Source organism: Tupaia chinensis, unplaced genomic scaffold (assembly GCF_000334495.1).
Source record: "Tupaia chinensis unplaced genomic scaffold, TupChi_1.0 Scaffold143247_2, whole genome shotgun sequence".
NCBI classification, from domain to species: domain Eukaryota; kingdom Metazoa; phylum Chordata; class Mammalia; order Scandentia; family Tupaiidae; genus Tupaia; species Tupaia belangeri.
Genome location: NW_006203092.1, coordinates 352,925 through 368,251, shown reverse-complemented (window position 1 = coordinate 368,251; position 15,327 = coordinate 352,925). Strand labels below are relative to the sequence as shown.

At 39.0% G+C, this 15,327-nt stretch overlaps 1 protein-coding gene across 1 annotated transcript in view; it reads right to left on the bottom strand.

Moving 5' to 3' along the window:
- FREM1 (FRAS1 related extracellular matrix 1) overlaps positions 1 to 15,327 on the bottom strand; it is a 182,673-nt gene that overhangs the window by 102,279 nt on the left and 65,067 nt on the right. Inside the window, exons 12-16 of the mRNA XM_006163834.1 lie at positions 9,620 to 9,816; positions 8,717 to 8,807; positions 7,240 to 7,407; positions 4,618 to 4,826; positions 1,475 to 1,568 (exon numbers count right to left, since the gene is read on the bottom strand). Of these exons, the coding sequence (XP_006163896.1) occupies positions 1,475 to 1,568; positions 4,618 to 4,826; positions 7,240 to 7,407; positions 8,717 to 8,807; positions 9,620 to 9,816 (759 nt within the window). The remainder of the gene's footprint in view (positions 1 to 1,474; positions 1,569 to 4,617; positions 4,827 to 7,239; positions 7,408 to 8,716; positions 8,808 to 9,619; positions 9,817 to 15,327) is intronic.

The following is a 15,327-nucleotide window of genomic DNA, read 5'->3' as shown; positions in this document are numbered from 1 at the left end:
GAAGATCCAGTCCCAAGAAATACAAAGGACCCCAAATAGAATCAACCCAAGAAGATCTTCTCTAAGACACATTATAGCCAGGTTGACCAGAACCACAGACAAAGACAAGATACTAAGATTGGCAAGAGAAAAACATCAAGTGACCTGCAAAAAACATCCCATCAGGCTAACAGCAGATCTCTCATCAAAAACAATGCGAGCGAGGAAAGAATGGAAAAATATATTCAAAGTGTTAAGGGAGAAGCAATTTCAGCCAAGAATACTGTACCCGGCAAGGTTATCTTTCAGGTGGGAAGAAAAAACAAGAACATTCTCAGATAAACAAAATCTGAAAGAATTTACCTATACCAGACCAGATCTCCAAGAAGTTCTGCAGGGAGTGCTATACCAGGAAAATTAAATACAGACACACAGAAATAAGACTTCAAAAATTAAGAAAATGGCCAACTTAATCATGGGGACAATATTATATCCCAGAATTTAATTGGGAAAATTGAACCACAACAGAAGATAAAGTACATGAGATTCACAGGTACATGCACCTACCATGTGAACAGAATTCTAACCTATTTCCTGGCTTTAAGAAAAGTTCCTTAGCATTTCTATGATTTAAGTTAAAACTGGTTTTCTTAATAGTAATGAGTGAACTCATCATTGAAAGTAGTTAGATTATGTAAGAAATTGTGTGATCAATACAAGGTGGGTGGGAAAGGAATGGAAGACAATTGTAGACACCAGAGATGGTGTGAGAAGAGGGTGGGAAAGGACAGAGGGTGAGAAAGAGGGATAAAAATAATTCTAGGAACTAGAAATGGAAAATTTTTATAATATGAATGATTAAGTCACTATGCAATATATACTGGACTTGTGTCCATGGAAATGTATATATCAGCTGTGTTTGCTATGAAAATATTTAGATTAATTAAGGTCTTTAGTAATTCAATACGATGTGGGGGGAAAACAGTATAGAAAGCAAACATAAATAGCAGAGACAGTATGGGAGGAGAGTGGGAGATGGCAGAGGGTAAGAGATAGGGAATCAAGGATGGGGAAAAAAGCAAAACATACAGAAAACAAGAAATGGAAAATTATTTGCTGACAATAACATGTTTGTTGATGTGCTTGATTGAGACAATATACAGTGTACTCTGGATGGAAAATCTCATTTTGTATGCTGTAATGATGTATAGTGAATGAATGCAAATAAATAAATAAATTAATAATAATAATAATAAAATAGATGTCTGGATTTGAGGTCAGATTTCTATTTTTAAATAGACTGGAGAGGAAAATAGGATGCCCATTTCACCAGAATAACTTTGGTCTCTATTGCTCAACTTGAGAGACACAAAGATGTAAGCAGGCATCCTCTTGTTTTGGAGTCCATGAACTGCAGGTTCTATCAGGAACCTGAGTGGCTTGCAAACCAGATGTTTTACTTCTATATGACCCAGGGAGGAACCTTTCTACCCACCTCAACGTGTAGAACAAATTCTGCTGAATTTGTGCCATCTGTGACCTCCAAAGGTATGTCATCCCAAAGAACCTCCGAGCCATCATGTTGATACCTGTGGGGATGATATGTCAGTAATCGTGGGAACGCTGCAAGAGTAAACTGAGATGCAGGACACAAAAACTCTTCAAATGGTTTTGGTCATGTGTTCACTAAATATATAGATAAGAAAAACCAGCATAATCATGAAATCATTTACTTAATTACTCAAGGATCCCTGAAGGTAAAATTGCTCCAGCCTGGAAAAAATGTGTTATATGCATTCATAATTTGTCCCTAAATAAAAAAACAACTCTTGGGACCAGCAGGTGGCCTGGTAGTTAAGGCGCAGGACACTCCCACATGGCTGATCTTGGTTTGAATCCTGGACTCGGTGACTTGCTTTCTTTCCATCTCTGTGTGTGTGTGTGTGTGTGTGTGTGTGTGTGTGTGTCTGTCTATCTGTCTGTCTGTCTGTCTCTGGTCAAATTAAAATAAAATGAATGAATAAATTTTTTTAAAAGGCAACTCTCTAATTGACACTGTGGCAATGGAGATCACGTGGTATTACTCTGCCTACATGCTGAAAACACCAGCTGGAACCAGGAACTGAGCAGTAGGCAGAGAAAAGTGGGATGCTGTGTGGATTTGATCATTTCCCCTCCTTCTCACTTTTAAGACTAATCCTCCTCCCTATGTCTGGATCTATTTATTCAGCTCTGCTCTAAAACTCTGATTTATGAATTATTTTTTGTGTCTCTCCTGTCAATTTCCCTCTTCCATTCACTAGATCTCTTCCTCTCAACCAGTATTCTTGAATCTCTTCCAGATACAAAAGTACTTTTCCTTAGTAGAGCTTGGGCTCTACCTTCCTTTAATTCTTAGCCAAGTTTCTTGAAAGTATTGTCTACTCTAGACTTTCCACATACTCTCCAGCTGCGGCGATACACAGTTAAGTTTCAATAGTCATTGAACTGAATTGGGCCCAATTTCTGGCATATCAATGATCTGTTCAAAATACTACAGAATGGAGACAAGTCCTAGGAGTTGAAAATAATGTTGCATTAAAATAGTTTTGTAATGGTGTAATGGTTAGGTCCCTGGACTCCCACGTAGTTGACCATAGTTTGTGTCCTGTACCTGGCGACTTAAAACTCACGCTGGGTACATGTGTGTACATGTCCAAAATTCTGAGAGGAGAATGGAGGAGAAGTGATTGCGGCATGGCCATCCCCCCGAAGGGTGATATTCTGCTTTCTGGCTCTCTGTCTCTTTGGCAATTGCACACACCCTATAGCAAAAAAAAATCTCTCTCTCTAAAAAAAAAAAGACAGTAGTATTATGCATGAACCTGCGTAATACTGGTTCATCAGAAAAGTCACGACACATTTTTGCATAGACAAGTATGTCATGCATGACTTTTCCGACAACCCAATATTTGCCTATGGGAAAAAAATCAGGACTACAAGATACTTACTGAAGCCTACTCTTATCCATAGGTTAGCAGCACAAGTTTGAGATTCCATTCCAATGTTGGGGAAGGCCATATTTCTCTATCCCCCTTTTGCCTCCTAAGCACTACTTTCTAGGCTATTTTTCACCATGTTTGCTGCCATTTTCAAGGGTAGATTGCTGACTGATAAGGTGTTAATCCTGTTCTACTACACTAATACCACTACAAGGTCAAGTGGGTGTAAGAGTACACATGCACAGGCATAGCTGTGGAGTCAAGGTCTTCTTTCAAAACCTGAACTCCTCCACAATGACAGCTAAGTGACTTTGGGTAAATTCTTTAACATCTTTGTGCTTAGTTCCTCAAGTATAAGAAGAGACCCATCAACCTTGTCAGGCTTGATTACTGTGAAGATGAAATGAAAAAACAAAACCAAAAAACAACATAATTGCAAATTTCTAGCAGAGTGCTTGAACATATAATCTTGGCAAATACTGGCACTTTTTGCCTCCTATCTATCACTTACTATCCAGTAAAAATGACCTAAGTGGTACTAGCTTTCTAACATGTAGCTGAAAGCTGAGATCTCAGAAAAAAGAGGGGGGATTTTAATGGCAATAGGAATAGTGAAACGAGGTCAGGATACTGACAACTGTAAATCAGTGATGTGACTAAACTGTCAATATTCAACTGATTTGTGCACAAATCTTAGTTTTTAGTCAACTTCCCAATCAAGTGTAGAACCAGCCATTGATGCCTGATATCTCCCACAACACTTTATCAAAAGGGCTAGAGTTCCCATTTATAACTTGAATTTGTAAGTAAGAAATTAGTCATCTAACTGACTACTGCTTTTGAGGAGCTGTATTCTTTTCCAGAGTTGTAGAAAAGTTTCTTGAGAAATCGTAGAGGAAATAAAAGGAAATTAAGGTGGGCCAGCAGGTGGCATGGTGGTTAAGGCACTGGACTTGTATATGAGCAACTGTAGTTCAAGTCCCAGAACTGATGGCTTGCTTTCACACTTTCCCTTTCTCTCTCTCTCTGGTGAGCACACATGTGCTATATCAAATTAAAAATAATATTAATAATAAATTATTCTTAAAAAAAAAGACCTTGAGGCAAAGGGAACTACTGTAGGACCACAGGGAGTGCTCTATCCCACTTTGGCAAAGACCCAAGTACTCTATGGCCTACCAACCAAGCCTACTCTATTCCTTCATTTGTAAATTCCTACCCCAATAGAATGGAATAAAAGATTACACTAAAGATATTAATCAATGGAATTCTATCCCAGAATATTACAGGTTATAAAATTAGCTTTTCTTAGAGCCATGTTCAATTATGTAGATTAGTCTTACAGATTGTTTTAGTTTCTACACATTTAGTTTATTATCTCCTATGATATGTGCAGTTGCAGCAAATTTAATATTTGTGGTAATTGATTTTTGTTGTTTAAACTTCTATAAAATCACCCCCAAAGGTATAGCAAGCCAGAGGGAAAGAAAATATCTGGAGATAAATGAAAAATGTGTCGTTTCTCATTTTCAACTGACCCTTGAACGTGGCATGTCGGTATCCCTAAAAGAACTGGACAAACTTTTCTCCTTACTCTGCCTCATAGTTGATCCAACTGGGGATCCAAGAAAGAAAGAATGCCATGAAAAGTTCTAACCTAACTTTTAAGGTATGGAGATCTCTCCAAGAAAATGTGCCTCCAGTGTTTAGCGGAAATCCGTTCAGTTCCACCCTTCCATGCGGAGGCAGTCCCTGCAGGTAGAGGTAGATATTGTCCAGTGTGGTATCCACATCGGAAACCAGAATGTGCTCTGTGGTGATGATGCACTGACCTCCTTCAGTCACCTTCAGAGGGCTGGTGAGTACCTAGAAGAGAAGGACAGAAACACTGAAAACTTTATTCCATGAGGTACCCCTGAAGACGGAGCTCATTAAATCACTATCCAACTTCCCATATCATCCTCCCTGTTGATTCATTTTTCAACATGGTGTTAAGGAGTAAGTAAGCTCATGGCTGGAAATTTTTACTAAAAAATATTTTTTACTAAATATTTCCAATTCTAAGTGTTGCTGTCCAGAGGACAAAGGTACATTTATACACCCAAAAGTATCTACGCGTCCTTGATCTGAGAGCCTAAATAGTGAAATCAGCAATCAAGTCTGTTATTATCTGTGGTGCTAAGTTGAAGAAACAATAACTTTCCTCAACATGTCCACTACATCAGTCTTCAACACGCATATACCTCAACCTACAAACTAAGCAAAACCTATGTTAAATTCCCGTGAAGGAAAAGATATGCCACCTTTCTCATTCTAAAAATTCTTAAAGACTTGGGAATTTGGTTGATACTTTTAAGCTTCAGTTATAGTATGAACTTTAGAAATGGAAAGAGAGCAGGGGAATTGGAGACTGGACATTTAAGACTCTGCAGGAACGAGACTTATTCAAACACTAATACTGAAGTCAAATAAAATGTTCTATAATAGAAAAACTACTGCTAAACCGACTAATAATTCATTTGTGATTAAGAAGCAAGTTAGAAGCCCAGCTCTCTGGGCATTTCGCATCAGGGAGCCACTCCAGTGGCTGGTTTTGCTACAGATTTGATTTGATTTCTATTATTCCCTGTTCTTAAAGGAGTTATTTCATTTGTCCCATATATTGTTAAAAAAGAGAGAGAATCTACTATGCTATGTTAGCCTCAAGTCCTCATAACTATTCAACCTGCTTTCGGCTGAAGGTAACTTTTTACATTATCCTTGTTAGTTTCCTCCTCAGATCATTCTTCTCTACCAAGAGGCTTGAAATACTTTGCATACAATAATATTTCTCCATGATTATTCAGAAAAAGCTTTGTATTCTTTAGATGCTAGGCATAGAAAAGAATGGTCTGAATAAAATCTAATCAAGTTAGCTCCACAGGCATCCTCAACTATTTTCACCACAGGGAATATGCTCTGGTCCCTAATAAAAGAGGTTTCAAAGAATGACGCTCACAGATTCCCCTGTCACATCATCTACCAACCATTATAAGCTCTCAGGCCTGAGGGGTCAAGCCAGTGAAAAGAAGAGTGTTATCAGTTGAGTGGGGACTCAGGTGAGCTGGAGAGCACACCCTAGCCAACAGCTGCCACGGGGTATGCGAACTCTGTATTAGCAGAACTTCTAAAATTCCAAGAGAATCCAGAAATCAAACTTGATAAGAAATCTCCTAGTCTTTTCTATTCTTTTTTTTTTTTTTTTTTTTTAGTCTATTTACTTTATTTAGAGAGCATGCATGCACACATGGTGGGGGGAAAGCTGAGTACCTTGATGTTTCTCGTCATACCTTCATCCCTCTCCCCAGCCCTCCAACTCATCAGGATCTTGGACTCATGTGCTGTGCCTGGGACATTTTCAAGCCAATCTGGGGATCCAAATCCACAGTTGACTATGTGGCTTCCAACACTGCAGTTCACTTTGCTACCAACTGTGCCACCAGGCTAGGCCTCCACTTCTCTTGAAGTACATTAATAGGTGAGGAATGACCGGCCACTAGTGCTGGCTATCTTCCATGTGAGTAACTGGAAAGGTGACCTCTTCCCTCAGGAATGAAGCACGTGTAAGCTTTAGTCCCCTCTGCTTCATAATGACTGGGTTGTGTTATGTCATCCTACCACTTTTAGGGCATAAAATGAGTCTAGTAATAGTCACATAAAATCTGACAGTCTGAAGGGAAAGGGGTGGACAGGTAGGGAGCAAATTCTCAATATGAAACTCAGTCTTGTAGCTAAGATACACAAGGTAGCTTCACATTGGCAGTTCAGTTTTAATGAAAGACCCAAGTCTTTTAAGGTTTATTTAAACATTGGGCAGTAGAACAGGGTAGGATGAAAAAGCCTATTTTAATTGACTTGAGAAAATTAAAGAGCTTCTTTAGATTACAAAGCAGCGTAGGTGGCCTGTGGGGAGAGCAAATAAGCCCTTCTGGTTGCTAAGAGACCCATAATTTAATCCTCTTCCCCTGATCAACACATGAAACTCAACCAAAAAGAATGGAAATGAAAGAGATTTTGATAAAGCTTTAAAAATAATGCCAAATTCAGCAACTGGAAAATCTCACCTTTTAGACAGAAAGTCCCATGGGAGGTGAAGGACTCCCCTCCCCCTGCTTTTTTCCTATATTGTAGCTGGAAAATAAAAAGATCTTTAAAAGAGCCTAAAGAAAAGTTATTATTTCCAGCCAAGTCTTTGGTCTCTTCCCTTCCCTTTCATCCTCACATCATACAACGTGCATACCTCGGGAATGTGGTTGTCCACTGGGAGAATTGTAATGTTAAAGCAGATCCCATGCAAGGTGCTGCCATGTTGGTTACTGATGGAAAATGTGAACTGGACGTGTCGAAGCTGGGGGCCGATATCTTGCATAGGCGGCATGTAGGCCACTTTCATATGGTTGACAGCATGCTGCAAAGCAAATTGAGATGCGCAGGAGGATATTAATTAGCAAAGATCAGAAACTTTCGGAAACGGAGGTTCAAGATAACCCCGTGTTAACTGATCGCGAACATTGTAAATACCACCATCATCAATCTGAAGAGTCCCAAAAGTTCTAAACTGTAAATCACATTTTCTATACAACAGGAGGGAAAAGGACAATAAAATTAAGTGAAAAGGTGAATATGCCAAGTGCTTGAAGCTGTCTGACTCTGTGAAAGACAGGAGACTTGTGTGTCAACCTCATTCTACCATATCATAGCTGTGGGATATGGGTCAAGCTACTTAAACTGCTAGGCCACTTTCCATATCTGTAAAATGAATGAAGTAATTGTCCTTATCATATGGGGTTCACATATTCATGTATAGCCTGTACTTACCTCAAAACTGGGCAGACCTAAACCTAGGCCCCAGAGGTATCTGCTGCCTAAGCAACACCACTGCTGTGACCCCCATCAGGTCTGCTGGGACAGTGCACAGAGGTAGACAGAGGACTGGGGAAGGATCGGGGAAGGTAATAAGTGTTATGGGTTGTGTTCCCCCTAAAGGTCTATGAAAAATCTTAATCCTTTCTACCTCAGAATGTGACTTTATTTGGAAATAGAGTGATTGCAAATGCAATTTTTTAAGATGGAGGTCATTCTAGAATAAGGTAATCCCTTAATTCAGTATGACTGATGTCCTTATCAAAAGAGGAAAGAACCACACGGGGAGAGGACAGCCACGTAATGACAGAGGTATGGTTTGGTGTGATGCACCTACAAGACAAGGCATGCCAACAATTGCTGGCCAATTACCAGACGCTAGAAAGAAGCATGCAAGGACTCCCCCACGGGGTTTCAGAAGGAGTATGGCCCTTCAGACATTTTTATTTCAGCCTCTAAAACTATGAGACAATAAAACTTTGTTGCCTTAAGCCACCCAGTTTGTGGAATTTTGTTAATGCAGCCCTCGGAAACTAGTATAAGATACTGAGTGAACTGAATTTGGTGGAGTGATAAGGTACAACCCCCAGGTCCCTGAATCAGAGTCCTGCTGCTGGCAAAACAATGCAAAAGGCTGTATTGGATTATAACAAGATGAATAAATCATACCCCACTTAATAAAGTACTTTCAGGTAGATGTCACATGCTTCATGGAAATATGAAAGCATAGAGAATAAAGACATCACGCATTTGTGGCAGATGTTTAAGGCCAACAGTCCAGGTACGGCAGCAAGAGTATGCCACATTGTCTCAGAGGACAGTTACATCGCGTTGTCAACATTTTAGTACAATACCTGAGTGAAAGACCTCAGCCCCAGAGCCGTAGGAGTCTTGGTTAGCTTTGGTATGCTGTCCACCATAAACAATTTCCCAGCATCCAAATATCTGAAGAAAATACAGGAAACTACATTAGTTAATTGCCTAAGTAAGAAAAATTAAATCCAATAGCTCACAATTAAATTTTCAAAAACTGAAACACCTCATCATGGGAAAAAAGAATCAGATGCTCTATTTTTATATTCTCTCACGTTTTTTATAAAGAGATATTTGCTATAGGGCACGGGTGCTTGCTGGAGAAACAGAGACAGGGAGGAAAAAGGTGAGAAAACACACCCCCTATGGGTGATGGCTGTGCCATAATCCCTTCTCCTCCATTCTCCTCTCCAGATTTTGGGCATGCACATACACATGCCTGGCCTGAGTTTCAAGCTGCAGGATCTGGGACTTGGACTGTGGTTGGCCATGTGGGAGTCAAGTGCCTTAACCACTATGCCACCTGCTGGCCCCTATATTCTCTCTTTATGACAGAGGATTCTAGCCTAAGTCCAGCATCATTAATGCCATTCTTATCATGACTGAAAAAAAAAAAAGAATATACAGAATTTTCTGCTTCGACATCATAAAGGGGAACCATCATTATCATCCCAAGGATGTTTCTTTGTTGTTATGTACATGACACGAGCCTAAAGTATATACCACCTTTCCAGACTGAGACCATATAGAATATGATCATTCTGTGGCCTGTAATACCTAAAAATAGTGTAATTAAAATGTATAAGCTTGAGATAAAAGTAAATGCTGAATTGAGTAGAAGTGTATGTCTGATCAATGAAGCAATGGGACCACAGTACTATATACTGATATTTTCAACTCCAACCCTAAAACGAATAGCCCAAGTGATGACTTTTCAAAGATACCTGTGGCTGAAGGAGAAAAATGGAGGCGTCGTAATTGTGTAAAGCAGCTCCCTGTCATATGATTCTGTATCTATAAAATGTAGATGTTTCTTAGTTATGTAGGCCACCTCAGTTTCCTTGACAACCAAATGCCGAGAAACTCCTGGAGCCTCTTTTGGAAGCTGGTCATTGACCGGAGTGATATGGATTATCGCCACCTGGAATGAAAACAGCTGTACCATTAACGTGAAATATCAAGAAATCATCTAATCACAGTTAAGATGATTTTCAAAAACAGTCATCCATAATAGACTTCTGTTGAAATGACTCAGGGGCTTCAAGGCAACTTCAAAACATGTATGGAAAACTGGAACTAAAGTACAACTTTATTTTGGTGCAAAAATAGTTTGATATCCATGCATAGTGTTTTCATAATACACATTTTTCATGAGTTTTTTGAGGATTTCTCATATTAAGGAGTTTAGCTCAAAATGGAGCATTCTTTACCTATTTGATGTTATATTTTAAGAATATAATTGTGACAATTATAGTTAGTCCAATCCTGCGTGCTATCACTTGAGCACATGAAACACAAAATGTGTCTCTAGTCTTATTTTCGTATCTCCCTTCCACTAACAACTTGTGCTTTGCTTGATATTTTCCTCCACTCAATCATCAGGCCTAGAAAACTTGATAGAACTTTTGGTTCCTCCTTCTCCACCCCCGTATACCACATCACCAAGTGCAGGGCTTCCACTTGTAAAATTTCCTGTCAGCGAACACACCTTACATCCTACCCTCGGTGCCATTTCAGCTGCTACAGGCCACTCATAACTTCTTCTCTTCACAGTTTAAATAGAGTCTATTTTCAGACTTTCTCTTTAACTACCCAACATTAACCCAGCACTATAGTTACACCCAAAGGACTGTACCTAGTCCTGTACACTTCTGTACTTTGGATCATGTTGTTTCTTCAATCTGGAATGCTAGTCTCCTGTTTTCTCTAGCAATCAGTCTTCCTCAGATTTCTTAAAGGCTCTTCTTGAAGTATGCTCTGATTTTTCATCTGGAATTAATTATTTCTGAATTTTGTTCACCCCTTGCTATGGGTTTAATAATTGTGTTCCTTCTAAAGCTTAGGCTGAAACTTAATCCCCAAAGCAATGGTATTAAGAGGTGAGGTCTTTAGGAAATAATTACATCATGAGAGCTCTGCCCTTATGAATAGTGCCTTATAGCGGGTCTTGAAGCGGCGAGTTCACTCTTTATCCCTTCTACTATGTGGAGACACAGTATCTCCTCCTGAGGATGCAGCAGTAAGGCACCTCATTAGATGTTAAGACTGCCAGCACCTTAATCTTGGACTTCCCAGCCTCCAACACTGTGAAGTGAAGTTTTATTATTTAAAAGTTACCCAGTTTTGAATATTTTGTTATAGTGTCACAAATGGACTAAGACATTCTCAACCAATATATTATTTCATTGTCTTATGATATTAATTTGCTTGTCAGCCTCTCTCCTAAACTGAAAGTTTCTTAAGATCATGATAGAGAGCAAACCATGTGGAATTTTAAAGTAAACAGTAAACTCTGTGTGCTACTTACTAGCAGCTATTTGCTCTTGAACAAATGAGTCACCTTTTTTGAATGTCAATTTCCTTACTGGTAAGTTTGTAAGCTAAGCTTAACACTAACAACCTCACAGAGTTGTTGAAGGAATCAAATATCACTGTAAGTAACATGACTGGCACATAGTATGTGCTAAAAAATAATTTAAACATAAATATATATACATGTCTTTAATAATATATATCTTTAATAATATATTTATATATATATATATATTTCATATCTGACATGATATTTTGTGAAGGAGACACTTTATCAATGTTTGTTAACTAAATGAGCCAACATTCCCTCAAGAAATAGTCAAAATTCCCTTTAAGAAATCCTATGTGATCTTTAGATCATGCCAGAGGATAATGGGTGTTTGCTCACATCAGTATTGTTTTTTTACAATAATCTGTAATTACTTACCAGAAAAGCTGTTATGTACTTTATCTGGCAATGGAACAGTTTCGGGGCATCATGGGTTTTTGCTTGGTCTGTTGTGTAAAAGTATGCTTACTCTGGTTTTGATTTATTTTGACATTGCCACCAAAACAGAGATCAGCAATGTCAACGTCTACAACAACGGTGTTCACAATACTCAATTTGAAAATGAAAAGAATTCCCTTTTAATTTGACATACAAAGCAAAAACTAAAATGGGTGAAGTTTTTGCTATAACATAAAAAAAGACTGGAACATCAGCTTGCTCCCTACAAGCTATGCTCCCTAGGGCAGATCATTTGCCCCCTTTGAGGCTCATTGTTTTTTAGTCTATGCAATTGGGAATAAAAACAATGGTAGGGCCAGCAGGTGGCATAATGATTAAGGTGCTGGACTGCCACATGGCCAATTGTGGTTCAAGTTCTGGACCAGGTGACTTGAAACTCATACTGGATACAGGTGCATGCAAGCCCAAAATCTCTAGAGGAGAGTAAAGGAGAAGGAATTGAAGCATGGCCATACCCCTTGGGGGTTGGTAATGGTTTCTCTCTTTATGTATCTCTATCTCTCTCCATCTCTACAACAAGTGCATGCACCTTATAGCAAAAATCTCTCTCAAAAAGAAAGAAAGAAAAAAATTGGCTATTATGCTGAACTATTCTCAGGATCAAACAGGACAGTTTGTAGCACAATGAGTACCCAGTACTTAGTAGGTGCTCAATAAATTAATTCTTTGTCTCTATCCTTTCATTACTTTTACAAAAGCTTACAGCATGTTTACTATTCATTATGAAGTATTTCAATAATTAAAAACGAAAGCCAGTTATTAAAATAAAGGAACACAATGACAGTCATTTCTCTAGTTTCCTGGAATCTGTGTCATGATTTTTTTTCCCAATTAGAGTATTTTGCTAATCTATGAAGTTCAGAAATTCTCTATGGGACCTCTCAGCTCTAGTGTGGATCAGTGAGGCTCCACTTAATTGAAAAACTGGATTTAATAAGGAAACAATAGTTATTGTGCCTTCAAAGAGACCATTTTCCATGCTAATTTATTCTCCAATGTGTTCTTTGTGTAAAAAGAATGTATAAGAATGCTTTTTATACCCCTGTAGTAATTCTTGGTGGGCACATTTTTCAACATACTTTATGATTAACGAAGTTGATGTGTCTTTACATATTTACTTATGTTCAAACAATTACCATGCACATGTCTGAGGGTGAATAAAATCCTATTTTAGCAAACTCCACTGAGAAATAAAGCATTCCCAATGTACTGAAATATGGTTGTAAAAAAGGCATTATTAAACACCCATTTCCAAGCAGTTCCTTGCCTGCTTACTCTAAGACTCTCTAGTCTACTATGGCCACAAATACCCACAGACTTGTAAAAAATCAGAATACAAAATGATAAACCAGTACACAAAAGGACAAAGGCTGATTTGACCCTCAGATTCAGGCTCACAGTGTGATACTCTACCAGCTGGTATCTGACTTTCTCTTAGTTCTGAGTTCTTGCTCCTTCCACTTCCTGAGCTCTGATTCCTTCCTCTTCATTATTTTACATCTTCTTTTGAGACTATCCACTATTTCTCACCCCCAGGAACCATTTCCAATGTTAGCTCTGGCCACCCTGTTGTCTGCTCTGACTTGTAAGAAATGTGCACCTCAGGGTACCTGTTCCCTCACCTGCTCACCTTTCGTCCGTCCCTTCCACATCCCACACAAAACCTCTGAAGTATCTGCTTCCTTTCTTTCTGTTTTCCAGGCTACTTTCCCGTTTACTTCTAATATTACTCTCTTCTGGTTTAAGGTCTCTTAAGAAGTATACTCTGTAAATTGCTCAACCAACTAGGATGAAAAGGAAATATTTTTCAAAACAAATTGAGTGAACAGGCTTTATTAGATGATAGTCACTGCAGCTGAAACAGAAAGAGAAGATTCTGGCAGACATCAAGGTGCCTTGTTGATCTGTAAGTAGATTTCTTAGGAGGAGTATTCAATTTGTGAAGGATGAGGGGAGAAAGGGGCATCTCCAGCTTATGCAACCTCCTTCTTGCTTTAATTAGATTCTCAACTAAGGAGAATTCTGCCTTAAAGAAAGTGTCTTTTTTTTTTTAAGAGATATTTTTGCTATAGGATGCATGCACTCACTGGAGAGACAGACAGACAGAAAACAAGAAATTATCCCCCAGGGGTGGGATGGTTTAAATATGAGCAAGTCAGTCAGAACTCTGTAATAATCCCTCTCAGGATTTGGGGTACACACGCACACGTTTTAAGCTGCTGGATCCAGGACTTGAACTGCAGTCGACTATGTGGGAGTCCAGTGACTTAAACATTACACCATCTGCTGGCCCTGGAGAAAGTATTCTAACAATACAACTTACATATTCTTGGGCCTGGGTTTAATCTTTATTCACTGTGAAACGTTCTGATCACAAAAGCAACCAGTAAATACTCTCCTTATCTTGACTTCCAATGAATCTGAAGTTTGCAGGTTTTATTGAATATTTTAAATATAATGTTATTGTAAGGTATTACTAGATACTTGTCAAAGTTGAGGATACAGTCCTCAAATGGACTAGATAACCAAATGAATCCCTTAAAAATTGGAGTTGACCACAGTTCGAGTCCCAGACCCGGTGGCTTAAACTCATGCCAGATGTGTGTACATGCATGCCCAGGATCCTGAAAGAAGAATGGAAGAGAAGGGGCTGCAGCGTGGCCATACCCCCTGGTAGGTGATTTCTCACTTTCTGTCTCTCTGTCTTTCTGGTGAGCGCACGTGCCCTATAGCAAAAACCTCTTCAAAATAAAAAAAAAATTGTCAATTTGAATAATCAAATCAACTAAGATCTTGAGCAAAAATTCAATCTAGAAATGATAGATTGATTAAAAGAGGGGAATGTCAGGACCAGCAGATGACATAATAGTGATGTTGCAGGACCCCCACTGTAGTCTACTGAAGTTTGAGTCCTGGACTCAGCAGCTTAAAACTAACGCCAGGCATATGTGCCTGCGTGCCCAAAATCCTGAGAGGAGATGGGAGGAGAAGGGATTGTGACATGGCCATCCCCCTTGGGGTGATTTCTTGCTTTCTATCTCTCAGTCTCTCTTTCTCACCAGTGAGCACGCATGCCCTATAGCAAAAACCTCTCTTAAAAAAATAAAAAAGAGGGGGGACTTTCATTTGTAAAGCAATTGACTTGTTAACCAAAAAGCAGACTGAGAGTTCTCTCATTTGTTTCCATCCCCTCTGAATAGGGTTTGTCTACTTCCTTTGGTTTCTGAGCTCTCTGAACCATTCTTTCTGATGATGAGATTTATTTGCCTCTGCACATATGTTACCTTCCGAGATAACAGGTATAATATGCCTAGCAATAAGTACTCTGCCTAGTAGGTGCTATAGTTTATAAATACTGGTTTGTCTCCCAAGAGTTCATGTGGCATAATTTAGTCCCTAATATAATGTCATTGAGAGGTCGTGAGACCTTTAAGAAGACCTGCCTTCAACACAGGCAGGCACTTTGACGGATGAGATCGCATGTGAGTCAATGGACTGTGAGGAAGAGTCACCTTCAATGTGAGTAGACACCATCCAATCAGCTGAAGTGTGGAAGGACAAACAGAAAGTAGAAAATCTGTCTTCTGCATTTTCTTTTCTCTCTCTCTCTTT